Consider the following 27284-nt stretch of genomic DNA (forward strand, 5'->3'; position numbering starts at 1 on the left):
TTAATGCAATTTTATTTATATATAAATGTTTTTTAAAATGATTCTGAACATGCATTCGCTTAGTCTGAGAGATTTGGTATTTGAAATTGTAGGGGAATCCCCTACATTGTCTCTAGTTTCTTGATCAATTCATTGCATTTGATCCAAGCCACATTCTTCATATAGAAAACGGCATCAACGTGAATGATTTCGTGCACTTTTAGGGCCTCAGACAAGTAAGCAATCTGCTCGGCATTCGGTTTATGGGGGAAATCTGTGAGAAAGAAAAATTAGATGCCACACTTTTAAAGACTTTGCAGACATATGCATGCAAACCAAACCTTCAATCATGCAAATGCTGGTAATACAAGGAAAATCCAAATCCACCGGATATCGGCATATATCCTCCCCGGTTACTTCTTCGATGTTTGTGTAGTCCAGGTATGTCATGCGGTAAACTGTCTGCTGTGTCTGCGGCGTTTGCTTGATCTGCTCCACTTTGGCACGATAGAAGCTGTTCTCAAATTTGGCCAAAACATATTCCTTTAGACTGTGTGTGCGAACAGAGCAACATCCATCAATCAGATATATATGATTAAGTATATGTATAAAGTATTATGATCACCTACACTGGCGTATAGGGTTTCGATGGACTAATTTTGGATATGGCTGTATTCAAACGTCCAAATTCGCTGGCCAAGACACGATCAAAGGCGCCAAACATGCCACGAGACAGTTTGGAATTATCCACAATGTATAAATCGATGCCCGCCTTGTCACTGACACTCAATAGTTTCATCTCAAAGGGCTGCCGTTGGAGATAAAAAAGAAAGAGTAGAATGGAAATCAACCAACGAATAATACTCACCGGCACTAAAATCGGTCCATTGTTGGACCCTTCAGCTCCATTGACTTTAGGTGCGAGTGGTATCCCGTTCAGTTTGGGGGAAATGGTTTTGTCGACTGTCTTCAGTTCGATTTTTTCCTCAGGGAGCACATCAATTTCTGTGGCTGCTGTTGTAGCAGTTAATTCTGCAGCCTTCAATTCTAATGGGAATTCTTTAACTGATGTTGGCTCATCTTTTGGCAGTTCCTTTGCAGGCGAGACAGATGCCTCAGTTGGTAGTGTTTCTTTGATCGGCATGCTCCTTGTCTCTGTCTGCTTCAATGGTTCTTGAGACGGCGCCACTGTTGGAGGAGCGGCATCATCCTTTGCTGCCACATTCGGGCCTTCCTCCAGAGGCTTTACCGCAGCTGAAACACTACTCTCCATCTGCTCCCCATTTGAGTATACATTCTTGCTATTGTAAACCTTTTTTGTGGAGCAATATTCACGCACCGTCTCATTCAGTGACTTTTGCGTTTTTACATTCACAAGCTCTACAAGGATTTTGTTATAATTGGTGACAGAGTCGTACTGCATGATGCATTTTTCACCATCGAATTGTGAGAGAAAGTCAAGGATATCGTTGGTTATGCTATAGTTGTGCACGTCCTTGAGTTGCACCAGAAAACAGAAGCTCGGGAGAGCCAGTATCTCGTCGCTTATTTCGCGCATGGAATCAAAATTGCGTATCTTGGTTATACCCTGATCCACGAACAGAAGCTTGGCGGATTTATCCGGGCGCGTCTGCAGAACCTTGGCCCGTTGGAATGCGCCATTATGGAGCGCTAACACGAAGCCGTGGATTCGAGGATTCTTTACTCTTGGCATCTCGTTACCCAGCGCATTGACCTAAAAGCACACAATGCTAGTATTTGGGGAGGTAATGTAACCATCAACGAACCTTCTCGCACACTTGGGAATATGCTTGGTCAGCGGAAACGCTGCGCACTAAGCAGCGATTCGCAGAGCGGAAGCCACTTATGATGACCACACTATTGCTGGCCGGTATTACCACAGTCGGCAGGGACGTGGTTTTGTTTTTCGTTTTAATGCTCTCACTGCTCGGGGTCGGGATGTTTTTAGTATCTGCTGCAGCCATACGTGCGGCAATTCCACTTATAGTTGGAGTGTTGCTGCAGCTGCTGGTGCTGCTAACCTTATCGTTGATACTCGCATCATTAGGCATAGGAGCTGCAGACGCTTTAATCGAACCGGCCTTGGATACACTTGCAATGTCCATCGATAGCTCCTCCTGGGATTGCAGAATCGAAAATGCCTCGGGCATCACCAAAGCCGGCATCGGAAAGCAGATATAGCGGTGGCGCTGCCAGTCCATTATCTGGCACTCCTTCGAGCAGTAAAAGTCCCCACATCGCTGACAGACTCGCTCCGCCACGACTGCGCAGAGTACGCAATGGGCTTGTCCTTTTTTCCCCCCGGGCGCCGGGAGCTATGCAACATTTCAGGCATTTCCGTAAAACTCTTCAAATATATAAAACTTTCATTGCCAGTATCCGCACTTACCTTAACAGAAGAAGCTGCTATTTTTTTCGGCGGCATTTCCTTTTTTTCAAAAGTCCAAAAATTTTTTGCTTTTCGTGTCCCGGCAGTGTGACCGCGGATTTATTGTAAACGGGCATAACCTCAGAAATTTACCAAATATACCGTCTCATCTTCAAAATATACAGTAAGTATACTGACGAATTATTCAAGTTCCATCATACATATTTCTCTTTTTTGATATTCCGTTGAATATTACTAGCTTTTCCTTTTAATGAATTTTGTCTAAACAAAAGGTTTCAGCGAAAACGGTCAAACAAGTAATGCTCAATTTTGAAATTCCCAACGACGCGTTGGTTAGTGTGACCACATGCTCGAATTTTGGAAAATGAAAAGCTTACTTTAGAAGACCATCTAACTTGGCGCGAACGTACTTTTGCTTTTGGGGAGTTTAAATTTATCAGCTCTGATCGGAAATAACTGAAAATGGATTTAGTTCGGTTTTAAGAGTTGGGCTGCCATATCTTTTAAAAAAAGCTTGTTTCCTAGTCAGCTGTTACGATTAACCCATTTTCGACCAGTGCTGTTGAGCGGTTTTAATTGAGATTTTGTTGGTTTATTAAGAGTTATATTTTATCAATTTGATCTATTAAATTAAATTTGTAAAGGTATATTTATGAACAAAGGATATTTTTTAGACAGCGAGCTTTTTGAATTGAATTGACAGGCAATAGAGAGATGATATAAAATATACACTCGGGCTTCGCCCGAACGGATATAGAAACATCCATACACAGGGTTTTTGAATTTTTTCTCTCTCAAATCCATGCATTTCAATCCGTGTTGCTCATTGATTTTTAAAAAATTTATATTTGGTTGTGGTCCCACCACGTTTGGACGGACGTGCTCTCTTTTTTCTGTGATTTGCTCCCTATTTTGTGATGGGATATTATAGAATAGAATAGAATAAATTTTTGTCATCCCAGGCTCCAATTAAGGCATAAACTAGTAAGTCTCTGTTTTAAAGCTATCACAACGAAATCTTGCAGTTTTTTGTCTTCTTACAGAGACCAAGAATGAGTATTGGGATCTTCGGCGGGAAACTAATCAAATGCATGAATTCGTCTAGAACATATCAAAAAATTTCTTTATTATTTACGTTTTTTATTAAATGGTGTATTCAAATGATTATACTCTGGTTGATAAGCAACAAGTCTTCAAATACCATCAACATTGACGTGACAACATTGCGACTGTTTTTTTTTTTGTTTAGCTTTTTTGTTTAAACTTTGTTTAAGTCAAAATTCAATAAATGGGAGTACTTAAAAGTAGCTAATCGTGAACCTATATTTATCAATGGACTAACATTTTGAGGCCAGAGCTAAGGGTTTAAGTTAGTCAACATTTTTTAACGGAATATCTAAATTGATCAATAGGAACGATTTTTCTCTTAAGTTTTTAGACCTTTTTTTAGACAAAACCCAAATCAGTCAGGTAGAAAATTGATTCATTAATCGGATAAAACTATGTGCTTAGGGCTGACTGTTTTATCTAGCTAGTAATATTCGACGGAATATCAAAAGCGAGAAATATGTACGATGGAACTTGACTTCGTCAGTATATTTACGGTATATTTTTAAAACGAGATAGTATATATTGGTATATTTCTGAGGGTCGGACGGTATATTTTACCGTTAAATCCGCGGTCACACTGCCAATAAGTCGGCGCTGGCAGAGAAAATTCTGCCGCGAACCGCAAAACAGCGCAATCTTGTCGAATTTCTTCTGAATTTCCGTTGATTTTGTCGAGTTTTTAGAGATTCGGTGGAGAGCGGCGGGATAAAAGCAACGGTTAATACTTCCCCCTTTAATTTAGATCCGTGCAACGGATCCGCTTCGCACGGTGAAGGAGGGGAATGTGAGGAGGAATTGATCAAAACAAAGCGTATGCGAATTATCCAAAACATCCAACTAGTGCGCGTCCAGAAAATAAATAAGTAAAAACTGCAGTGGATAAATTAAACGCATTTGTTTGGATCCCTGTCCGGACGTTCGATACTGGCGAAATTATCAAATAAATTAAATATAGCGCCGACGCGACGCGAGTGGGCGACAACAACAAAAAGTTGATTGTTATTCGAGAAGTCAAAAGTCAACAAAAAAACTTAAGAATCTGCTGGAGAACCCAAAATTCGTATTGATTTTCTTGATTTTGTGTGCGGGTCCGTGAAAAACGTAACAAAAGCAACCACTTTGAGACGACATTAGTCCCATTCCCCCCTACCGCCATCCAACCACCCATTCGCTTGCACCTTGCGTACACACTCTCGTACGGAGGAGAGCATAAGTGGCGGATAATCATCAACTCTGTTGCACTGGGCCTCCACTCCAATCAGCAATGTCGTAGACAAGTGGCAGTGGGTCTCGTCGTTGTTGTTGTCTGCTTTTTGTAGTATAGCTAGTAGTTTATTAATCAAGCAGGCCAGCCAGCCCCACTGTGCGAATACGAGAGTGCAAGCGCGAGAGAGGGCGCTGCAGGCAAGGCAACAACAAAAGCGAAAGTTGCCGTGCGCCGTGCGTAGATTTGTGTGTGTGTGTGTGTGTAAAGATGGTGGATACGAAATGAGAAATAAATAAATGCAAATCCAAAGCAAATCTTCCGCCTCAAAATGTGCGATTGCCATCATCCGATTGTCATATAAAAAGGAATTCCGCTGACACAGTATCGCTGAGAGGGAAGAGGGCCCCCACCACATAGGGAGTGGCCGGCAGAAGGTTTTTGGGATTATTGCAAAATTGGATTTTCGCCATCAACCAAAAAAAACAACAACAACAACAGCAGCTGGAGTAACAGTAGCAGTAGAAGGAACAACAACAAAGACAACAAAATGTGGATACCATCGAACAACAAATACGGAGTTGGTTAGTATTGTAATTGTACAAAAGAAGAGGAGGCATTTGGGGTTGGTGTGCATTTGTGTGTGTGTGTTTGTGTAGGGATATCCTCCTAACAAATAGTAAGGCAGAGCTTGCTCTTTGGTGCTCGCTCTCCCGAACGGTTTCACCTTTTACTTGATACACCTTGTCCACCACCCACCCACCCACTGGGGAGCACAGCATGAAGGGCTGGGATGTGATGGCAGGAGGGGTATGCGTCACGTGCGCTTTTACACCGTTACGTTGGTGTTCTGTTCTGTTCTGTTTTGTTCTGTTATTGTTGTTGCCTTTCGCGTTGATTCACAGTTTTTTCCGCGAAACGACGGAAAGCAGCATCCAGACAACCAACCACCCCCTCACTGGGCAGCAGGGGAGGAAAAGCGATTTTTCAGCTTATTTTTATATACACACGAGTCGTCTGTAGCATCATCATCATCATCCGTCCTTCCGCCCGTTTGTTCGTCTTTCTCAAAGAGATTTCTTGCATGTTTGTTGCTGCCGAGCGCAGCGATTTGATGTGTTTATACGTACCTCCCTTTTCCCACACAGTCGTCGCTCCCCCGCTTCGGCAGGCAACCACTCGACGTTTCCCATACAGCCGTCGCCCCCTCCCGACCATCCACACTGTTGCTGTTGCTGTCGCGTTGCCAATTGCCTTTGTGCCAGGTGTTGCCAATTTAAATGCTTTTCTAATTACAGTTTTGTACGTTGCACGTTGCTGTGGAGTGGTGGCCACAATTCTGCGGCTGCCAGTGTTGGCTATATACATATTTACTTGGAAGGAAAATCCACTTTTGATAAGAGCTTACCCAAGGTGTATTTGTGTAAGGTGAAGGATTTCCTGAGAGCACTCACGCGAAAGCTCATTTGAAGACGCAACTAGCGCGAGAGAAGGCAAACTCAAGAGAGAGAGAGAGAGAGATGTAATGGAATGCCTCACCTCATCAAAATATACCTTAATTTGGACTCTAGTGCGAAAGCATATAAAAAGTAGATCTTTCTGTCTCTTCTGTCTCTTTCCCTCTTTGTTCACATTTCTCGTATTCAACTGTTTTTTGTTTTCTCTTTTCTGTTGCATTTTCACATTATCTTCGTGTTCGTCACACTTTTCGCATCAATGGCAACGCTTAACAAATTACTGCAGGGACCAGTGGCAGGGGGCAACAAAGAGAGCCCCTCCCCCCCTGTCTAGCAGCAGAATGAAGATTCTGTGCCAAGTTTCATTCATTGTGCTGCTTGAATGGGTTCCTGTCCAGATAAGCGCCAATTCTCAATGATGCTGCAATTTATACCCTGAGTAAAAGTGTACCGACTATCATAAAGACTCGACAGAAATCAAAGATAACTGAAGACTAAACTGTAAACAGATTGTGCACAAAAATAGGGAATAATAATAATAATAGTTTGCAATATGTACTCCTCTTCAAGGGTACCTCACATTCGTTGCAACTACATATGTTTCTAGTACATGTCTTACCATGTTTATATATTTTTTATTTTCTTGCTTCGATGTTGTTGTTCCAGTTCCCAAAGCGATCGTCTGTGAAGGCAGTTCATTGTGTGTTCTTTTCCTGATTGCTTGCTCTACATTGAATACCCGCCAGCAGCAGCGAGTGACATGAGAGCGGTCAAAGTTTACACAAATCAATCAGTCACTCCATCAGACATCGCATCGGGAAAGTCCATGATAACATCATTAGCGCAGCACGTCCCGGCGCTCTGGGAGCGCTGTCAAGCCAACGCCCTAACCTTGCACAATGCCCGTTGTCCGTTGTCATCCTCCTCCTTCTCCGCCCCCTCCTCTGCCACGTGCTGGGCAATGACTTCATTACCAGAGCGCACTCTTTGTCTCTTTCCCTAAATCGTCCCCTCTTCTCTTACTCTTGGTCTCTTTCCCCCTTCGTCTCGTCGCTGAAGTAATTATCTTACCGTTGTGCTGCATATCGTTTTTGTTGTTGTTTGTCTCCGTCGAGTGCACACACTGGCGGGCGACAACTTTACAGTGGAGTCCCACTCCCACTCCCACTTCCAGTCCCCGTCCCACCCTCTCCCAGAATCTCCCAGAATGAGGTGCAACCCTCGGCCTGGCCTATGCGGGTCAGTTCCATCTGGAAACTGTAGCTGAAGCTGGAGCGGAATCTGTGCTGCCTTTGCGTTTAGTTTACGAAAGTTTTTATTATTTTTTTTTTGGCAAAAGTTTTAGACAGAAGGAAGCCCTGCCTCAGCCTCAGCCTATCCACCGGATGTTGCTGCTGCTGCTGCCGCCGCCGATGTCGGTCTGCCTTTTCCAGTGAATTCCGCTGTCGCTGCGGCAATTTCAGTTTCAACTTTAATTTAATATTCATTTTATGCATTTGGCCAATGGAGCGGCCCCGGTCCGGAGTTGCGTTTGAGTTTGAGTTGTGCGCGCACAAATTTGTGCAGGCGCTTCCTTCCCCAGAACACACGCACACGCACACGCACACACACTCACACAAAACACTCACAAAAGACTCACACAAGTGAACATGAGTGCGCATAAAATTGATTCATTTCCATTCCATTGTTTAATATGCTTGGCGGCAACGTTTTTCTTTCTTTTTTTTTTTTTGTATACCCTGTTATTGTGGGACACAAGGGTATGTAAGAGCCTGTGCGCCCTTGAAATATATTTCCCTGCTCAGGATGATCATTGGAGTAGATCTCAAGCTTAGATCCGCATGTCCCCGAACATATTCGAGGCTATAAACACTACAGCATACTAGTTTATCGTATAAAAAGGTTCCAGGACTCATGCGGCCCAAACGACCCCAAACTTAAGCTTCCGCCCGACCGACCGATGTCCGCCTGACACGTGCTACCGCCGTCGGTCGCGTGCCTCCATCAAAGGGTAGAAATTAGAGTAAAACGAAAAAAAAATATATAACAATTGATTAACCATTCACCATAACTCAACGAATTGGGATCATTAAAACCGATAGATTTTTTTTGAAATTTGGCCAGGAATCCACGAATATGTAATGCTTATGGAGTATCCATTTGGTCGAGACCCTCTCGTCTCTACCGTTCTTACATTGTTTCTGTTTCTGTTTCCGTGTGTGACTTCTCTCTCTTCCATGTCCATCTCCATTTCGGCAGTTGATTTGTACTTCCATAATTCGTCTTTAACGATTTATTCATGAATCGCCATTTGGATGGAGGGACATTGCGTGATTAACAACCCAAACACACGCACACACTGATAAAAATTATCTATTGTACATTTCCCCCCATTTTGGCCGCATTATCGGTCACATTTCCGGATGGGAAAAGTGTCCCCAACCCCAACGCCAACCCCAACCCCACTTCCATTCCCAATCATCCGTTGTCTGATTTATGTTAATGTCAAATGAATGAAATGCATTGAAGAGGGGCTCGACTAGGGCTACACTTATTGATAAGAAAACCGTATAGTACTCCGCCCTCACCTGCTGGGGGCCATCCCCCCCATTGATAAAGTGTTTAAATAATTATCGTAATGATGAGTAAATATTGTAAAAATAATCGACAAGTGTGTGTTTAATACGGCTTCCGGCTTCGAGGTATCGTCCAGACATGGGACAGCAGGGACAACAGTCGCCGCTTATTGATTCGTCTGAATTCGTCTCCATTTGGGGGCGAAATGAGCAAACAAATGGTCAGCGCCAAATGTGCACCATGTGGATTTCGAATGCTCATTTCGATAAAAAAATAAACAAAAAGGAAATGCCGAGGCATTTACACTCTTGCAGAAGATCATGAAACATCATGAATCATTCCAAAAGATTATAAAAATTAGAATCTCTGAGAAAACTCTAAATAAACCTGTACTAAAGATAGATCGGTGCATTTCGGTGTCATTCAGAAAGCGATAAAATATCAGGAACTCTGCTCTTGGTTCATTCCCTGAGCGACGGACATCTGGTCAACATCATAATACCCTCTCAAAGGGTGTACAAAACCGAACAGAAATTGCATAAAAAAGAACAACATTCAATTAAGTGGCATATGCAATGCATTTAATTACAAAAATGCCAGCAACAATAACAGAAACAAAATGCATATAATAAGCAAATATTGCCAGGCCCCATCCACATGCTTACACGTACATCCCCATACGGATACTATATACATTTAAATGATATATGTACATACGTACCGTAAAGATATAATATACGACTGATGGGCACAGAAACCACTTGACAATGGAGAGTTCTCTCGCTCTCTGAAGAGGGAGATGTGAGTTGAGGCTGTAGATGGAGTGCAAAACTTTTTTGTTTTCTTTTGTTCGGATAGATACTGCCTCAGAACTAGTTTGACAGCATCAGACATTCAGGCAACTCCATTATTCCGACAATGGTAATGACAATGACATCTGATTGACATTTGGGTCAGGCTTCCTGCTATAAAGACATGTAAAAATGCACATAAAAACATATGTATGTACCATTAAACCGCCGGCAAATACTCTTCTTAATCCACTTTATTTTTGTGTGTACATAATAATATTGATAAGATACGCGAAAATTATATAAAACTCAAGATTGAACAGGTTATTGCAATCATCAATTTTGATTAGAGCTTTGTATTCGGGATAGTCCCCGAATTTAGAATTAGAACAGTAGCGATTTGATATTTGAAGGTAATTTTAATGGTCATTTCCGCCCACACAAAGGACGAAAATCTGTGGCATCCACAATTTTAAAAATAAGCAGACTCATAGGGAATGGCTATATCTGCCAGAATGCCAAATTTGGATCAGATCGGATCATTATTATAAGGAAGAAATCAATTTTTAGTGGCTACGCAGCGCCCGACGACACGTTCCGAGTATTTTTTGTCTCTCCCGCACGCCCTCTTTGTCGCTCAATGTTATCGTCGTCTGCTGGAGGAGAGCCATACTGACTATTTATGTATTTATTGAATTAACAATTATCTGTTAATAATGGTACTTACAAAAGGAGGAAAAAAGAGAAGTTTTTTAGTTAAATTTATGTGATTATAAATATTGCATGCTATTAGTTTAAGGGATAGTTCAGGGGATAAGGTATGACAGAGGGTGCTATAATTATGACATATATGTCATATATGACCATGTAGAATATCGTATAAATGTAGAGTTGCGGTCGCAGCAGCAAATCACAACGTTCCCCCTCGTTATTGATTGAAATTTGCATAAAGATCTTATCCAAAATCCCAATAAGGACGACATTCAGACTTAAACGAGATATCTCAATCGGGCACTGTCATCTCAAGATATTGGAAAAAAGCTACGGTTCACTCTTGTAGATTCTCTGAAATAGAGCGGGATTTCGGGTATTAAAGATTAATACATATGTAAATCACAAAAAAGGTCCAAGCCTTTTAATTATAATAAATATTTTTCATTGAATATTTATTTTTATTATTTTTGTATAATTCTATTCATTTTAGTTTTTCTTTAAACGTGTTAATGTTTGAGATAAGGTTGTTCGCTTGCCTAACATTATAATCCGCACTGTACATATATACATATATTCGTTTCTAAAGTAGATAAGATTCCAGACTTACATATCTATGTTCTGTACTGTATATGCAAACACCCAGTTCGGATATGATTTCGCACAATACGATGTTCTAGCCGTCAGTTGGACAGCAAGCAGAGTGGCGCAGTGGAAGCGTGCTGGGCCCATAACCCAGAGGTCCGAGGATCGAAACCTTGCTCTGCTAATGCGAAGCCCACAGTGTAGTGTGGATTTATCTTTTTTTTTTCTCTTTTTCTTATCATAAAAATATGATTCAAATAATATCCCAAACCGATTTCAAATTTGGCCACGAAAAAACACCACTTGACCTAAATTTCCTGGTGGTTTCCCTTTCCGCTGCCAAAGAGAGTTCCACTTTGTGGGCGACCTCGCTTTGTTGGGTTATAACACAATTAATTAATTAAATTCTTGAGCCTCCCCTCCCCTTACCTACCGAGTGCCACTTGAGTGCCGAGTGCCGAGCGTCGGGAGCAGAAGGGGAGAAGAAGGGAGGGTCAAGTGTGAAGATATCTCTCTCTCCGCCCGCCACAAGACCCCTTTTGCGGGCCCCACGGCGCAGGCACATCCGCCTGCTCATTTAATCCATTTGTAGTAGTGCAGGGAAACCCTGCCCCTGCCTCTACCCCTGCCTCTGCCCTGCTATTTAATTTTACCCTTATCAAGGGGTATTGGGATTATGAGAGGATCTTTGCAGCGCAGAGAAGGAAGTATTTGAGAATAAAATGTATTTATGCTTTACTGAGGGGTTAAAATGAGTTTAATAAATTTCTATAATAGTTAGGAGGCTGTATCTTCGAGATCTTCACACTTGAAGGCATGTTCATACTTCCATATAGCCATATATAATAATAGTGCCATACTTAATATAAAATTCCTAAAAATAAATAGTTTATTTTACTCTAAAATAATTGATCATTTTTGTTTGCGTCAACAAAAACTTCAAGGCTCTTAAGGGAGGCAAATACATTTGTTTATCCAAGTTATTTATCCAATCATCTTACACTTGCCTTAAGCCCTAAGTGTCCCAATGCTACAGCGGTTTCCTTCGCTATAAGGATAAGTATTCGTTACAAGGAGATCTAAAGGAACTGGTAGTACGGTAGTGCGACTGTATTTACATATGTTTCTATATAGATACTGTGTAACGAGTGTCTTAATGTCGAGCTACGTGTGCCTCGACCATTCGATTTGTATTGCGCCTCAATTTTCAAGGTTTTTGGCTAAAGACTCACTGAGTTTTCCCTTAAACCGTAAACGACAAAGGGCATACAGGCTTCGGTGCACGGAAGTTCCTTTTTTCATTTAATTTAAATTTATTTGCGCCTGTCCCGTCCCTCCACCTGGGGCCTCTCCGCCTTCCCCGCTCTCTTTCTCTGGGTTTGTTTTGCTCTCTTTTGTTGTGTCGTTCTCTTCCCTCCTTCCCCTCCCTCTGCCTTGCTCTCTATCCTTTTTGCATGCACTTGCCTTAACGACTTTTTATTTAAATACGGTTTTTGTTGACATTGCGAACTTGTTGGCGGAGTGTGCATTGTGCTCTCTCTCTCTCTCTTGCAGTGTCCCTCTGCCTATTGCTTTCTGTGTCCCCTGTGTCCTCTTTCTATCCATCTTTTGCCTCTTTTTTCGGTCTGGGAATGATGTAAGCTCCCGTGGAGAGGAAGCCTTTTGGGATATGATATGATGCATTCATCATAAAAGTAATTAAATGTGGGGATACCACCTCCTCGCGGCCCCCCACTCCACCCCATGACAATTTAATGAAATTTAATATTAAATTTTGAAAGCCAGCTAAATGCTCATTAAAAGTATTCCTTGCTGTGGCCATGGAAGGGGTGGATACGGATAGGGTTATGGCTATGCCTTGGAGGGGGTTGGGGAGCTTCTGTTGGGCCACTGGGTGTGGACTTTGGGGCTGTGTTCTGGGCGCACTTGGGCGCTTGCCAGGCTGACGCCTTTCCGCTAATGTGAGTGACCCAAATAGTGCAAACGCTTGGCTGGCATTCTGCCTACTCGGCAGAGCAGCCCCGGCCCTCTCCACGGAGTGTACTCTCATTTGCCGGAGTGTGTTTGCCTGCCCCGGAGAAGCATGATGAAGTGCCGCCGGATCTTCAACTGGCATTTTAAATTATACAATTTTCGCTATTTAGCATCACTCGCTCGCTCTCAGAATTCATTTAAAATCTGGCTGCAGAATCACAAATTGAAGCCGGTTAGAGGCGGTTGAAGGATGGTTGAAGAGAAAGAGATAGAGAGAGAACGAGCTCTTGAACAAACCCCATAAAACAGACACACCATGCGGCAGGCGGCAACAACAGGAAGCAGTTTGCCCATTTTCATGCCACTGAAGCATTTCATTTTCCATCTCATCCTCAACAGCCACCCACTCTCCCCACACCCCCCACTCCCCCCACTCTCTGTCTGTCTGTCTGTCTGGGCGTGCGTTTTATTAGCTCCTTTCGTTGATATGCTCATGCCGTTGCTCGCTCGTTTGTCTTTCAACAAGAAGGGAGCACACACTGCCACATCAACATGCAGCACACAGAGGCAGCCATTGCCATCAGCACCACCCTAGAAGCATGGCCCAAGTTCCTCCTCCTACTGGCGGCGCCTCCCCAGACTACAGACTATGTGACGTGCATTTGTAATTCATACACTGCGAGAAAATTCAATAAAAATAACTTAAGAGAGGCATTTTTTAGGCTAGAATCGGGGGCAGAGGCAAGGGGATTTATCCATTTAGAAGTGCACTTTGCAATTTATTCTCATTACTGAACTCTGAAAATAATTGTCCGAATGCTGAAGTGGATAATCACTTGATACGTAAATCAATTAAAACCAGTTTTTTGCCCACTCTCATAGCTTTTAAAAAATTCTTTAGAAGGTCTCTTGTGCATTAGAATCTTAAATTATTCAAATACTTTACGATCTGATCATTACATTAGCCAGAATATTAGGGAGGTGCTCCTCGACCAAAATGTTTCCGAGTGGTTTATTCTTGATTTTTGTTATCTTTCTGTCCAGAAATTGGAACAAAAATAGCAACATCTATTACCAAATTCTTCGGTTTGAAGAAATATGTAATTCGGAAACTGAAACTGTATGAAGCGTCTTATATAAAAGGGTAGATACTCTATGGATAATAATTCTGAACCAGAAAAGTATAATAGCATCGTTTCTGACTGCCCAAGAGATCATATGTATTCATTCCCCGGAGTTAAAAGAGAGCTCTCTACAAATTCTTTCTGTGTAAAGGTTGCCATAGCCACTGCACATCCAGCATTGCGGAGCAGCTTTCATTGCCTGGCGCTGCATCCATACGTATCCGTATCCGTATCCATATCCACATCGACATTCATATCCATCTTGAGCTCATTCTCTGCCATTTTCAATCGTCCAGCTCCTGCTTCGATATGAAACCAAAGTGTTTGATTGCCAAGTGCTGCTCCTCCATTGTTCCATCCATCCCGTCCCCCAATGGACTCATATACATCGTATTTTCTTTTCATAGCCATTTTGCCTATTTATAGCTGAAGTATTTATTGTTGCTGTGCCACTCGTGGCATGCTCAAGTGGCCACTCATGGGGGCACTTTAATTGCCACACCATGCCACACCCCGGGGCAATGTCATGGCCAAAAAGAGGGGGAAAACGCAACTGGTTGTAACTTCAAACTTGATCTAAGCCAAACTTTCCATCCTCTTCATCTCGTTGCCCCTCCAATAGCCATCCACAACTGGCATGGCGATGTCCGCTTCGGCCTGTCTCTGGATGTGGGCGACTCCGTGGACATCGTGGAGGAGTGCACGCACTGGTATCGCGGCTCCTGCCCCCGCAAATCCCGTGCCGTTGGTCTCTTCCCCAAGACGTACATACACATCAAGGATCTGTCGAAGATCGATCCAGTGGTGGCCGAATGCACGCAGGTCCTACGCGAATGGTCCGAGATCTGGAAGCGTCTCTATGTGGTAAGTGTTGGCATATCGGTATCCCCAATTAGATACCAGAATTATTTGTATATCCTTTTGCTTGCAGGACCGCGAGGCGTACAAATTTCAGACCCTGCGCAAGGTAATGTTTTCCATATTGGAGAGTCGTCGGGAACTGTTGAGTGCCACCATGACCCAGGATCAGACACTGGAGCTGCAAATGGTGGTGGTTTCCAAAATCGACTGGGGAAATCGGTAAGTAACTCGAATTTGTAATACAATGAAGAGCTTCTTCTGAGGGGGGAAGTATCTATTATGTCGGAGGAAACAGAGATGTTCATTGTCAGGTGATCAAATTATGCGAATGACATTGATTTGCAGTACAAATGTAACCTAAGCGAAGGGGTACGGGATTTTTAACGATGAAATACTAGAATTGTTGCACATAAATTAGGGGAAACAGCTGATTTATTGGTTTAAAATATCAAAAATGTTTTCAATTTTTATAAATGCTGGAAATTTAAGAAATTTTATGAGACTACAGTGCAATTATTGCATGAAAACACAAAATCAGCTGCTTTTCTTTTCAACTGAATGGCAAATAACCAGTCACGCGTGAACGTGCAAACATGGAATGTGTTCTGCTAATGGAATCATCCTATTTGACCAGCATATCCCTGTGTATACTTGAAAACGTTCCAAAAACGTAATACAAATGTTGAGAAATGTATTTACGACGCAAATGTATATAGAAATACATAGATCGCATTACGGAATAGTTGATAACTCTTTCCACAACATCGTGCTCTCCCACACCATCTTTATATACGAGTATGTAAGAATTACGTAGGGTTTTTTGTCTGAAATTGTATATAGAATATTTATTACAACTTTGAACTTGGGATAGCGCTTGCTTGGGTTCTGTTTTGCTTTGTTTTTTTTTTTATGTAAAATGTGTTCTTTTCTAGCAATAATCACAATAATTTTGTTATAAACAAAATTCCTTAAAATTAACGATATATATTTGTAGACTAAATGTTAGGACAAAATAGCGAGAGCATTGCATATATGTATATACTCATATATCTCATATATATATATCAAATCATATATATCGTTCGATTACTACAATTTTGTATATAGAATAGATCAACGTTTCGTGAGCGTGCGTGAGCGATAAATGTAGCTGATTCTTCTGTTCTGTTCCTCTGTCTCCTGTCTTCTGTATGGAATCGATCTAATTGTTAAACTTAAATGTATATTTAAATGGCGCATCATTGTTAACGATGGGATCTCTTATACTCAATCGAATCTACCATCAAATTCCTTCGTTCTTCAACCTACAAATTGCACTCTTTCTCTCTATCTCTCTCTCTCTGTCTCTCTCTGTGTATCTATTAGCATGTATCTGATCTGATCTGTATCTGTACCTGTGTGTCTGCACCTGTCTCTTAAAAATGTATTTTCATTCAATTTTGCTATATATAAATTTCGCATAAATTATTATTTAATTGATTCATCCAAAAAGTAGCTCGAAACAGTCTTAGTTCTAGATATGGAAACACGACACCACACGACACACGACTCTCCCTTCCTCCTGTTCTGTCTCTTCTGCCTACAAATATTATTGAGAAATCATTGAAATCATTGTTCAGAAGCGTCACTCCGTTTGCTCGGGAGAGTCCTCCGTCTTATGTCTCCGTCTCCTTGCCGCCGGCAAAGTTCTGCACTGGCGGATAGATGGGATGGCTGATGGGGTTCATTTCCAGTGTCGATGGGGCCGATGGGGTGCGCGAAGTACCAAGACGACTGCACAACTGCTGCAGCATATCGTAATAGGATCGCGTGCTGAGATTCTGGCTGAGGAAGTGCAAGATCAAGAAGTCACCAATCTGTAAGGCAAACACAAAAGATGAGCACCTGAAGGACAGGGGAAATGGATGGATAGTGCGATTCCTACCTCCAAGCGCCGGACAAGACAAGCGATTTCCTTGCGCTGACCGGAGCGATACGAACGCTTGATGATCGTCTCTCGGGTGGTGGGCATCATGATCACCATCAATGAATAGAGCACAGCCACCCCCGAAATGGTGGCCAAAATAATGAACCAGAACCTGGAGCGAACCAACAAAACGAAACTTGTAGACAACTCAAACTCAAAAAAAAAGGGACGGGACCGTTCAATCCGTTCTACTTACCACAAAAATATGTAGATCTTCTCGTTGAGAATATTCAGGGCCAGTACACAGAGCGTGTCGTGCTTCTGTAGGGAACCGCTGGGACCAAATTTACGGAATGTGCACTTGGTGAGCCTCGGGAATATCTCAATCATCGGATCGAAGCGCTTGTCCTGATCCATGTTCGAGAACTTGACCACATCCGTGCCGTAGGACATGAAAGCACCGCCCAGAAATTTATCCACCATGAAAATGTTGACGATCACGTTCACAAAGTTCAGCAGCTCGCAGATGTAGTAGGCGAACGAGTAGCCATTGTGGGTGTTCAGACTGCTCTCAATGTACTTGAGGATGCGATCCTGCCGCTCCCGACGATAGTCGTCCGGGACACTGACCATTCCGCGCAAGCCATCGGTAATCATGCGGATCTTATTGTCCTCCATGTTCTTCCAAATCCAATGGGGAATATAGAACATGAGGCCCTTTAGGAGAAGAGATTTAGAGTTTAGGTTAGGTTTTCCTTGTGTGTTTCTTGGCCACTCACCTGAGCGAACAGCACGAATGGCACCCACTGGTAGTAGCTGTGATAGCGCTTCTCCTGGCCATATTCATTCCCCAATCCTGGGCCGGCGACGTCCGTGCCAATCTGCCTGTGCTGCTGTCCGGGTATCGTGAACGTATACGTGATCCAGCAGAATGTGTTGATCACGTGCATCGGTATGGAGCCATCGTTGATGCAGCTTATGGGATCGCCTGCAATCAGAGATAATTCCACAAGATATTTGTTTATATAAATATGACCTCGGCATAAATTCAATTCAAGTGGAAATCCACAACCGACGGGTGGCATGGGATTTGCTGCCTCGAATGTCGTTCGTCAACCGTCAAGTGCCATTAGTCTCTCCCGCTCCCGATCCCTCCCTCTCCATCCCCCTCCCTCTCGCTCGTCTGCTGCACAATTTGTTTATGGTGGGTGCGGTCGACAGACGTCGAGAAATCTGCCCCAACCACAACAAGGGAACCTCCTGCAACTGCTGTGGAAAACCTTTTTTGGGTGTGCCCCAACGTTAACCTCAACATTAACTTTGTCTCTGCCTTCAGTTTTTTGGGGCCAAACAGATAGAAACACGTACTCTGCCAGAGGAAGGAAAGTCAGTGTTTTCGTGGGTGCGGGGGGGAATGGGAATGGGAATTCCCAGAAACTAACCGTCAGTCAATATTTTACTGCGACTCTGCCACACAGAGTCTGGTCTGTGGCAGTACCACGCTTTTAGAGCACTTCTTTTAATGCACAAATATTTGCCTTGAAGCTTCGTTGTGCAAGCAGTGCCTTTGGGATTGGGTTTAATTTTGTTTGAAATGGTTACAAAAGCGATTTGGCAGAATAAATCATCAACCCACGAGTGTCTGTGCGTAGAATGGTGCTGGAAACAACAGAAAAGAACTCTAGAAAGGGCTAAGAAATACCAAATTAAACGTTTTTGTCGAGGCACCTGGGAAATGGTTCTTCCCATTCTGATCCGGATCGGACACGGATTCTTTAAGCAGTGGTTCTCTCGAAAGGCTGGCTCGTTCTGTCTCTTGAATGGTATTTCCCATAAAAATACTTCAACTGTTGGAGGGACTCTCCTGAGGCGTGGATTCATTGATTTTCACGCCCGTCCAGTCCGACCACCCGTTGTGGCGTCTCGGGGGAATGACTCATAAGTATAAATGGCTTTATGCTGAAATCCGATGAACGTGTTTCGCGGTCGCAAATTGTGAAAGCTGTGCACGAGTTTCGTTCTTTTGTATCGGATGTCAAAACCCAAACGTACCGAAACGATGTGGAGCACCAGATACGATATTTAGTGCTGCATTAGCAATAATGTTGCAATTGTTAGCGCAAACACTCGTAGAAGGGCTCCGCTTCCCCACATGTGATAATCAGTTGCATAGATGCACTAATTTTGGTTGGGTTGAGGTGCTAACTTACCGATGAGGTTGTTGGCCGTAACAATGATGCAACAGGTGAAGAGTATGGCTGTTGTGATCCTGTAGTGGCAGCGGAATACCATGTTATCGATGACCGCCTTGTCCAGCAGATAGCGTATCTTGATGAAGCCGGACACGGCCGAGACCATGCCAAAGACAGCCATGATTGTGGTCTTGTTGGTGGTGCGAGTGCTGCTGCAACAAAGCTAACTGCAACAGAAAGGAAAACGATCAGAGAATGATGAAATGTGCCCTGTCCCTGTATATGTTTGCCCGGAGCTCTCTCCCTCTCTCTCTCTCACTATCACTCTGGGCGCGTTATCTGGCACAGACATGACATATTCGAAATTAGTTTCAACAACCACATAGTTCCACTTCCTCCCGAGGGCTGGGCTCGTCGCTATGTGTGCGTTATCGTGGAACAAGCCGCACTTACAATTAAGTAAGTGGAATGTTGGATGTTGTGTGTTCTGTGTGCACCAACAACATCGCATCTCACGATGTGACTTCGAGTACGGGGCAGTGTCTTGTGTGTGGCTTGTGTTGTGCAATCCAATCTAATCTAATCTATTCGCTAAGCTCACTCTCTCTCCCCCTCTCAGTCTCTCGCATGTACAGCGGTTGAATAACCTTCCACCCCACCCCACAGCATGGCACGGACAATCCACGAATATTTCATCTCATTTCGGGAACTGTATTCTACAGAACCGGTATATGGTAGCTTTTTCTTCTTTATGTTTTTGTCAACCCACGCATAAATTTCACTTTGTCCAACACTTGAATCTCGAAACCCAAAAACTCAATTTGGTTTCTCGTTTTGTACGATCTTTGGTTTGTTTTGTACCCTTCGAGAGGGTATACTCGAATTAATAGTGGTGGGAAGGTATACACAGATTCGAAACTATCTTAGAGGTAGATCTGTTTTATAAGCAGGCAGATCCTTTGTTGGAATTGGCCGGATAGGAACCATATACCGCTCATACATATATATGACCATGCCTGAGGCCAAACTAAAAGCCTGTTCTGAAACTTCAAGGGTATCTAAACTTCGTCTCCTGTTTCATTCGGATGGGAATATGGATTGGATTGGATTGGATTGGATTGGGGTGTTCTGTTTCGATCAGGTTCTGGCATTGCTTTCTTCTCGGCTCTTTTGTTTATATGCAAATTTTTTATTTGTAGTTCGGTTTCGGCTGTGTGCGTGTGCGTCTGTGTGTGTGTGCGTGTGTGTTTTGGCTGTATTTCATTTCGGCACGACCATAACGTATAACTCTAAAAGATACACACACCGACAGGGACACACCATAGAGTTGTCTCTGTTGCACTCATGGGCATGGCAATTAAAGTCAAAAAGTATCTGTATCTGTGGCTACTCCTTTTTTGAATGCATCTGCACAGCAGCTTCTGCACTGTGGAACATTCAATCTTCCAGCCACACAGCGATACTTAGATGTATCTATGTGTCTCACACACACACACACACACACACACACACACACACATACGTAACACAGAGAGCACTTCATTTCAACTTCAATTCTTGCTGCTGCCTTCTCCGCTGCTTTCAATACATTTTTCAAAAAGAAAAAAAAAAAATGAAAAAAGAAACTGGTTTTAAGGTATTTTCTTTTTTGGAGAGCCAGAGAGGGAGAGATCTCTTGGTTTCGGAATGGAACGAAATGGATCGCGGAGATCGTATCGTATCGGATCTGTTGTGCCACTCTCTCTCTCTCTCTCTGTGGCAACAGCAACCTGCGGCAGGAGTGTGTGTTGGCCAGGCCGAAACGAAACGACGACTGGCGACCCCTTTCCGCACACTTAAGTGATTCTTTTGGCTCCTTTCTCGGTGCTCTCTCTGGAGTTCTCTCGGGTTCTGTATTCAAATTTATTGCTGCCACTTTGACACTTTGAAAACTCGTTTTTTTTTTTGACAAGCCGCCGCTCTCCTCCCCCCCGCGCCGCTCCGTTGCGGGCCATTAATTTTTGCTTGTTCTCGGGGTTTGCTTGCTTTTTATTTGTTGTTGTAATTTTCGTTGAAATCTTGTTTTTGCATTTGCACATTGTTGCAGTTTTTTTGTTTGTATTTTTTAAAGCTGTTTTTAGCTGCTGCATTGTTCAAGATTTCTATTATACAAACACACACACACACACGCACACACACAGGCCACACATAGATACACACACACCGATGCAGATACACACTAACACAGACAGTACATGCACTTTTTTGAAGCTCCTCCACAGCTGTGGGAACTGCATTCTGCGATTGTGTTTGTGTTGCATGCCACACACCACACTCTGCACTCTGTAGCTGCTGCTGCTCTTGAGCTATGCTTTCTGATGTTTCTGTTAAAGTTTCTGTTCAGTTTCATCGCCATACCCGTGTTTTCTCGAAAATTGTAATGCAGCTGCTCTCAGCGGCGTTCAAAAACCTACTGACTCAGACGGAGCCCAGTGCCAGTGCCAGTGGCCAGAGCCACGAATCACAGATACAGATACCAAGCCACCACAGAGCAGGCACGCTGCGCTCTCTTTCTGTTTCTCTCTCCCACCCTCTCTCTCTCTCTGAACCAGTGATCATGGCGATCGGTGGTGGTTCCAGTTCACAATCAGAGTTTACGCTCAAGCTGCATTTGCATTTCGGATTTGTTTTGTACCTACCATACGACATACGACCGCATACCGCATACCGTACCTCTCCTCGGTTTACCTGTCTGTCGGTCGGTCTGTCCTACCTTCTGCTACCACCTACGGGCTCTCGGCTTTACCCTGACATTAACTCAATCTAGAGCGGTGCTGGCTGCTTATCCGGCTTAGAGCACGCACTGTATCTGTATCTGTGTCTGCATCTGAATCTCAATCTGTATTTGTATCTATTGATTAGTTTGTCGCTTGCTGGAAGGTGGAGAATTTATGGCTTTATTAGAATGGTATTCTGTTCTATCGGCTTGATCGTAGCGTGGATGAAAGAACGAGACAAGGAATTAGGAAATTAAAGAATTCTGGAGCATAGCCCACGAAATTAAATAGAACTCAAGAGTTTATTTTTGTTTACATTATATTTTGTGTTTATATTTATAGTTTATGCAAAGAATAATATTTTATTTATGAATTCTAAACACCTAAGACCACCCAGGTCTAAATCTGTAAGAACTTGTCTAAAGAAACGAGCAAAGTGGTGAAATGGGATTAGTGAGGATTAGTGGATTTTAGTGAGTACTTGTGAGGGCTTATCTAATTCAGAGGTTCGGTCAAACAGCTGCATCTTATTCGTTTATCTACAGTTTATCCATACAAACGAAACCTTCAACGACGCCCAATTAATGTACCTATACAAAAACAAACAAAAAAACACACAAAAACGTAACGAATGCATTTATTTCGATTTTTTCCGGGCTTAAAAAGTTAAAATTTTAGCAAAAAATACCACATAAAATTCTCAATTTGGCATTTGAAAGCTTAATATTTTCCAGCTGAAGCGTACAGCTACAGAGTGTTTGGGTAGGATTTATAGCTGCATTTATCAGCTTTTCAGAATTGAAAATTTTAATACATAATACCTACCTAAGAAAAACCCAGTAGAAAAAATACCAGATTGATTTTTTTTAATAAACTAATCTTTGAAAATAAAAAAAATTATGAAACAATTTTAAAGCCCCAAATCCATAAAAAAAGTCGGTTGGGTTCAATTTTGTTGAGTAGTGTAATCATAAGAACATCTTAACATTGTAGAAACAATTGTTAAGATATTCTTTAGTTTTTATTGTGTTTAGGTACATACTATGTATAATTATTATATATCTCCCTATAAGTGAGGTATATGTAGTCCTATATTATATACATATATGTATACACTTTATACACTAGGGGGCAAGCAACCTACGCCTTCGCCTCGCCCAACCACTGTATAACTTATGCAAAAAAAAAAATAACCTCGAGGGACTGCGATTTATCAAGAAATTTCAGAAATTATTTGGCAGTCAGCTATTTATATGTTGTCCACTTATGCTTCGATTGAAATATCGGGCGAAGAAGATCAACAACTTTGTTATATAATACAAATATTATTACAATATTATAATGAAAACTAAATGCGAAAGTTAAAGATTTATTTTACCAAAACCTATAAAGGATTCTTTATTCTCAAATATCTTGAAACATTTTGAAGAGATTTAAGGGATCAATCAATGAAATATAAAATGGGAGTCGAAAGATTTTAATTTCCATACAAGTGTCGACTGCCTTCAATTCTTATAGAAACAATCCTTCGCACTATCCGTATTTTGAAACCCCTTCTTCCAGACTCATTATAAATGCCATATTCCAATTAAATCGAAAAAGAACTTAGGTTTGCTGTTCATTTAATTTATCTCCACTTGGACAGTCCCAACAGACGCCGCTCTGAAGTGTCCGCCAGAGCCAAGTGGATCTGCAAGGAGCTCCCTCGCTCCGTCCGTCGTCTTTGTATTCCAGGGTTAAATATGTCGCTGATCTGTGGAGCCATACAAACAGACGCCGCCTGCAGATCCTACCACTCGTGCACACACCACACATAGGCAGGGAGAGAGGGTCTGGGCGCTGCCCTCTCCACAACGAAGATCCATTTGCATGCTGAGAGCTAGACAAGCAACGCCGTCGCCCGAAACTTGTTGCCAGGCATTCCGCCACAAGAAGACCCCCACTTCAGCTACAGCTACAGCTTCAGCCACAGCCACAGCTCCGACTCGGGCTGCGACTCCTTTTGGCAGCAAGTTGCTGGTTGCACGATGACTCAGCTGCGGCAGCTTCTTCTTCGGGCTTTTTGCAATAATGAAATGGCATTTCGAGAAATGGCTGCTGGTGGTACGGCAATGGTGCTGCTGTTTCCATGTCCTAAGCTCCTCACCGCCTGGCACCGTGCACCCTGCACCCTGTACCCTACACCCTGCACCCTGCACCCTGCACCCTGCACCCTGCACTGTTTGTTTATTGTCTGTTAGTGCTGTTGCTTCTTCTCTCTTGTGGCCCTGTGGCATGCCCCTGCGGGGTTTTGCTGCCTGCCTGCCTGCCAGAAATGTATCTTTGTGCTGCACCTTTTATAAAGACATTAAATACGAAATATATGGCATGTGTGATTGTGATACGAGGCGAGAGGTGTATCTGTATCTCAGCTGCGCGACCCATAGATACAGCTCGAACGAACGTGTTTCTTCATCTGCTTTTTGTTTGTGGTTGACAGCTCTGCTTATCGAAGTGTAAATAATTAAATTTTTCTGTATCGTCTCCTTGTCTCCTTGGGTTCCGAGTCGTGCGAGTCGTGCGAGTCGCGAGTCTTGGTGTCTCTCTCTCTCTCTTTCTCTCGCAGTATTTCTCCTCCATCTTGTGGTGCGTGATATCTGTATCTTTAGTGCCCAGAACCGTGTTTCGTCATAGATTTTCGACACTCTTCGATGGGGATTTAACTAATTGCCAAATCCTAATCCATAAATCTGTATTTTGCTGTCTTTCTGGCGGGTTACCTTTCACCTGTTGAGCTTTCGGCTTTCGGGGGGCTCTTAATTAAAAACGACTTAAAGTGTTCATTACCACAATGGCTACCGTTCTCGCACGCTCTCCACTCATATTTGTATCCATGAGATACATTTTCAGGTCCGAGTGTTGCCTGTTTTTTTTTTTTTTTTTGGTCACGTCAATTCCACAGCTCCAGAGCCCCAAAAGGCGTAACAGAGGTGGCTCAAACGCACACACAGAAACTCACAAGAAACCTCAAGAGAGAAGAGAAAAATACCTCGAAACGATCTCTCTCTCGCTCTGAACTGGTTCCGGTTCCAAAATGGAGACTTGAGCTCTCTCGCTCTCGCTCTCAGCTGCTCTCCCATTATTTCACCTGAGCGAAGCCAGAGCGAAGCCGTTTAGGCCTCGTTAACAACAAAACGGCTTCTTCGTTGGCTTGTTCTGGCGGCTCTGGTCTCTGGCTCTGGTTTCTGACGATTCCAGAGGCTTGTAAAATACGCCTGCCATCTCCCTTGCACTCTACGCTCTGGCTCTGGCTCTGCCTTTGCCTCTCTCTCTCTCTCTCGCTCTGCCTGTCTTTCTTGGCCCTCTCGCTCTCTGCGTAAGCCAGGTAGAAGCCACAGCGTAGCCGAGGTAGCAACATCGTCAACGACGTCGCGACGTTGCTGCCAACAACATATTGCTGATGACGTTGGATTGCTGGGTTCGTTTCGGCTGCTGTGCCTGTAGACCTGGCTCCTAACTGCGGCTCCGTTTGCCCCTGGTCTCTGGTGCCTCTTTCTCGCATGCGCCACCGGAATGCCGTGAACCCATTAGCCGTGTGTCTGTGCCTCTCTCTCTCTCTCTCTTTCGTTCTCTGTGTGCCACACGGCCAGAAAATATGGCTGTAAGCAGCCGAAATTTATGCGTCATGCGGGCCAAAGCGATGAGAATCCATGATCCACAAGATCATGATCATCATGTAAATTTCACTCGGTAGCCGCTAAGAACAGCCCAAACAGAAACAGCAGGCCGTGGCATAGCCCACGTACTGGGTCATAGAAAATACATACACACTCGTCATACTCGTAGTGTGAACACCTTAATGAGCGATCGTATCCACCACTTAGATGCGATCTCTGTCGATAGAACTGGAACTGAATTGATATTGATTCGACAACAAGTTTGTTTCTTGGGAAAGTTGATTCCATTCTAGACTGGCTGTCATGACAGGTTCGACGTCGATTCTTCAGCGATTCTTTGGGGGTCACCATTCTGCCGTATCGTATGCATGAGTAGGCTTCGAATTAGTCAAGGCGTTGGACGGAATCGATCTCTGTTTCCATATATGATATGTGGGGATATGTGGAAATTGATATCACGATCGTGCGCCTTTGTGGGGGGGCTCTACCATTGAGAGGTAATGTTTCTAGGGCATAGATTGAAACCTTTCGGAAGAAAGCACACGTATGTCCTATGAAGCAACAAAGCATTGCTTGGGAGCTATCATCAATACGAAAAACAGAAATAAACCCGAGACCCAAATCGATCAAAGTTCCTCCTTAAGCGCCCGACGTTTATTTTGTTTTTTCCGTCGTGGGACTAAGCCTCGTCTCGAGTCAATCTTCAATGTGCCTCGTCAGACACACGACATGTATTTTGCTGTTCAATGTTTTTTTTGGCACAGTAAAGACACAAAAAGTAGTGCTTGAAACATTTTTGAACTTAAGCGACGAGGGGGATCTGCAGGAACTGCTGAAGTTTCTCGATGAAAAATGGAATATGGGAATAGTTGGGAGCCAAGACAGCTTGTGGACCTTTCCAAGCGATAGATTGAAAAGTTTCTAAATTAAAAGTGAAACTTTGAACATCAAGAGCGAAGCTTGTTACCGAGGTGTGCTGCTGCATGACGCGCGACTTGTGTTACCGTATCGGTAGCGTGGATCGAAGAAAGGATAGAGATTAGACTACTCAACGGTGATCTGTTATAGGATAAACATTTCTTTTCAGCGAATAGCTGTCTTTTCCATCCATCTTTTGACTGCAATCCTTCCATTATTAAGGAGTTTCTTCCGATTCAAGCAGCCGTCGTCCAAGGAGCTTCCAATTTTCTTATAAATAAACTTCTCCATGGTTCATCTTCTACCCTATCTTGCCCTATCTTGCTTCATCTTCGTTTCGTTCTATTTATGGGAATATACGGCCCACGTGTGATCTGTGATTAATGATCATCGTTCATGATGACTGACCAAATTTGTATTTAATTCTTGGCGCTCCGCACGACTCCACTCCAGCAGTCAAGCGACAATTAATTACGAAAAGCTCCAAATGGTTTTCCCCCATTAATTTATAGAGATATTCCCTGCCTCAGAGAGGGGGAAACTTTCCTGTTCGGAACGTGACAAAGTGTAAAAGTTGTTTTAGCTGCCTCGCGCCCCTCCACAGACATAACTCAACCAAGAAATACTTTTGTGATATTTGCAGGAAACTGGGACTGGATCTGGTGCCGCGCGAGGGTCCCCTGGCCGTGGATCCGCATGGCATTGGGATCGTCAAGCTGTACAATGTCCACGTGAGCAGTGCGGACAATGCCAAGGCCTCGTCGGTGAGGAGTCTCTCTTGATTGATTGATAAGCCCCTGTGTGACCACTCACTCATCTAATCCTTTGCAGAGTCGCGGCACCTTGAGGCGAAAGACCCCACGGAAGATACTCACCCATCATTTGTACTTTTGCATGCGAGACTTTGGCCATCGCATCGGCGGCGATGATGCGGAGGTCTACTTCTTCCTCTACGACGGTAGCCGCATGCGGCCGCTGTCCGAACGATTTCTGGTCAAGATCTCCAGAGATGGTTTCTCCAATTACATCGAAAAGTTGCACAGCAATTGCACGGTCTTTACGGATTTGGGTAA

The 27284-nt window shown here is 43.3% G+C and overlaps 3 protein-coding genes and 1 non-coding gene across 5 annotated transcripts in view; 2 read left to right on the top strand and 2 right to left on the bottom strand.

Annotated features, from left to right (window-relative positions):
- Positions 1 to 15: 15 nt before the first annotated feature.
- On the bottom strand, positions 16 to 2453 carry LOC6587248. Its single transcript, XM_002013500.2, has 6 exons — positions 2390 to 2453; positions 1767 to 2315; positions 848 to 1714; positions 609 to 787; positions 321 to 529; positions 16 to 253 (listed from the first exon to the last, which is right to left on the bottom strand). Exons 1-6 carry the CDS (start codon positions 2423 to 2425, stop codon positions 102 to 104), a joined length of 1992 nt encoding a protein of 663 aa, XP_002013536.1. The 5' UTR covers positions 2426 to 2453; the 3' UTR covers positions 16 to 101.
- Positions 2454 to 4125: 1672 nt separating this feature from the next.
- The window catches only part of LOC6587572 (dedicator of cytokinesis protein 3), a 30837-nt gene continuing 7678 nt past the window's right edge, over positions 4126 to 27284 (top strand). For both annotated transcript variants that reach the window (XM_026984343.1, XM_026984344.1), the window contains exons 1-5: positions 4126 to 5287; positions 14545 to 14786; positions 14854 to 15002; positions 26855 to 26975; positions 27043 to 27280. In XM_026984343.1, coding sequence (XP_026840144.1) covers positions 5254 to 5287; positions 14545 to 14786; positions 14854 to 15002; positions 26855 to 26975; positions 27043 to 27280 — 784 coding nt within the window. In that variant the 5' untranslated portion in view covers positions 4126 to 5253. The remainder of the gene's footprint in view (positions 5288 to 14544; positions 14787 to 14853; positions 15003 to 26854; positions 26976 to 27042; positions 27281 to 27284) is intronic.
- On the top strand, positions 10937 to 11008 carry Trnam-cau. The gene has a single exon. It is a non-coding gene; the product is annotated as a tRNA-Met (tRNA).
- LOC6587198 (innexin inx3) lies at positions 16237 to 21320 on the bottom strand. Its single transcript, XM_002013502.2, has 6 exons — positions 21279 to 21320; positions 18900 to 19108; positions 17469 to 17677; positions 16946 to 17406; positions 16708 to 16861; positions 16237 to 16639 (listed from the first exon to the last, which is right to left on the bottom strand). The coding sequence occupies exons 2-6, from the start codon at positions 19060 to 19062 to the stop codon at positions 16439 to 16441; spliced, it is 1188 nt and encodes a 395-aa protein (XP_002013538.1). The 5' UTR covers positions 19063 to 19108; positions 21279 to 21320; the 3' UTR covers positions 16237 to 16438.

The sequence above is a fragment of the Drosophila persimilis genome, unplaced genomic scaffold (genome assembly GCF_003286085.1).
Source record: "Drosophila persimilis strain 14011-0111.01,24,50 unplaced genomic scaffold, DperRS2 tig00000000-arrow-pilon, whole genome shotgun sequence".
NCBI lineage: Eukaryota > Metazoa > Arthropoda > Insecta > Diptera > Drosophilidae > Drosophila > Drosophila persimilis.

What these genes read in the sequence shown, in the direction of transcription:
- LOC6587248 (XM_002013500.2), bottom strand. Translation starts at nt 2,425, where the DNA reads ATGCCGCCGAAAAAAATAGCAGCTTCTTCTGTTAAG. An exon ending in TCGAAACCCTATACGCCAGT is followed by an intron (nt 530 to 608) that starts GTAGGTGATCAT and finishes TCGCACACACAG; the next exon opens with TCTAAAGGAATATGTTTTGG. An exon ending in CAGCATTTGCATGATTGAAG is followed by an intron (nt 254 to 320) that starts GTTTGGTTTGCA and finishes TCTTTCTCACAG; the next exon opens with ATTTCCCCCATAAACCGAAT.
- LOC6587198 (XM_002013502.2), bottom strand. Translation starts at nt 19,062, where the DNA reads ATGGCTGTCTTTGGCATGGTCTCGGCCGTGTCCGGCTTCATCAAGATA. An exon ending in TACGGCCAACAACCTCATCG is followed by an intron (nt 17,678 to 18,899) that starts GTAAGTTAGCAC and finishes CTCTGATTGCAG; the next exon opens with GCGATCCCATAAGCTGCATC. An exon ending in AAGATCTACATATTTTTGTG is followed by an intron (nt 16,862 to 16,945) that starts GTAAGTAGAACG and finishes GGTTCGCTCCAG; the next exon opens with GTTCTGGTTCATTATTTTGG.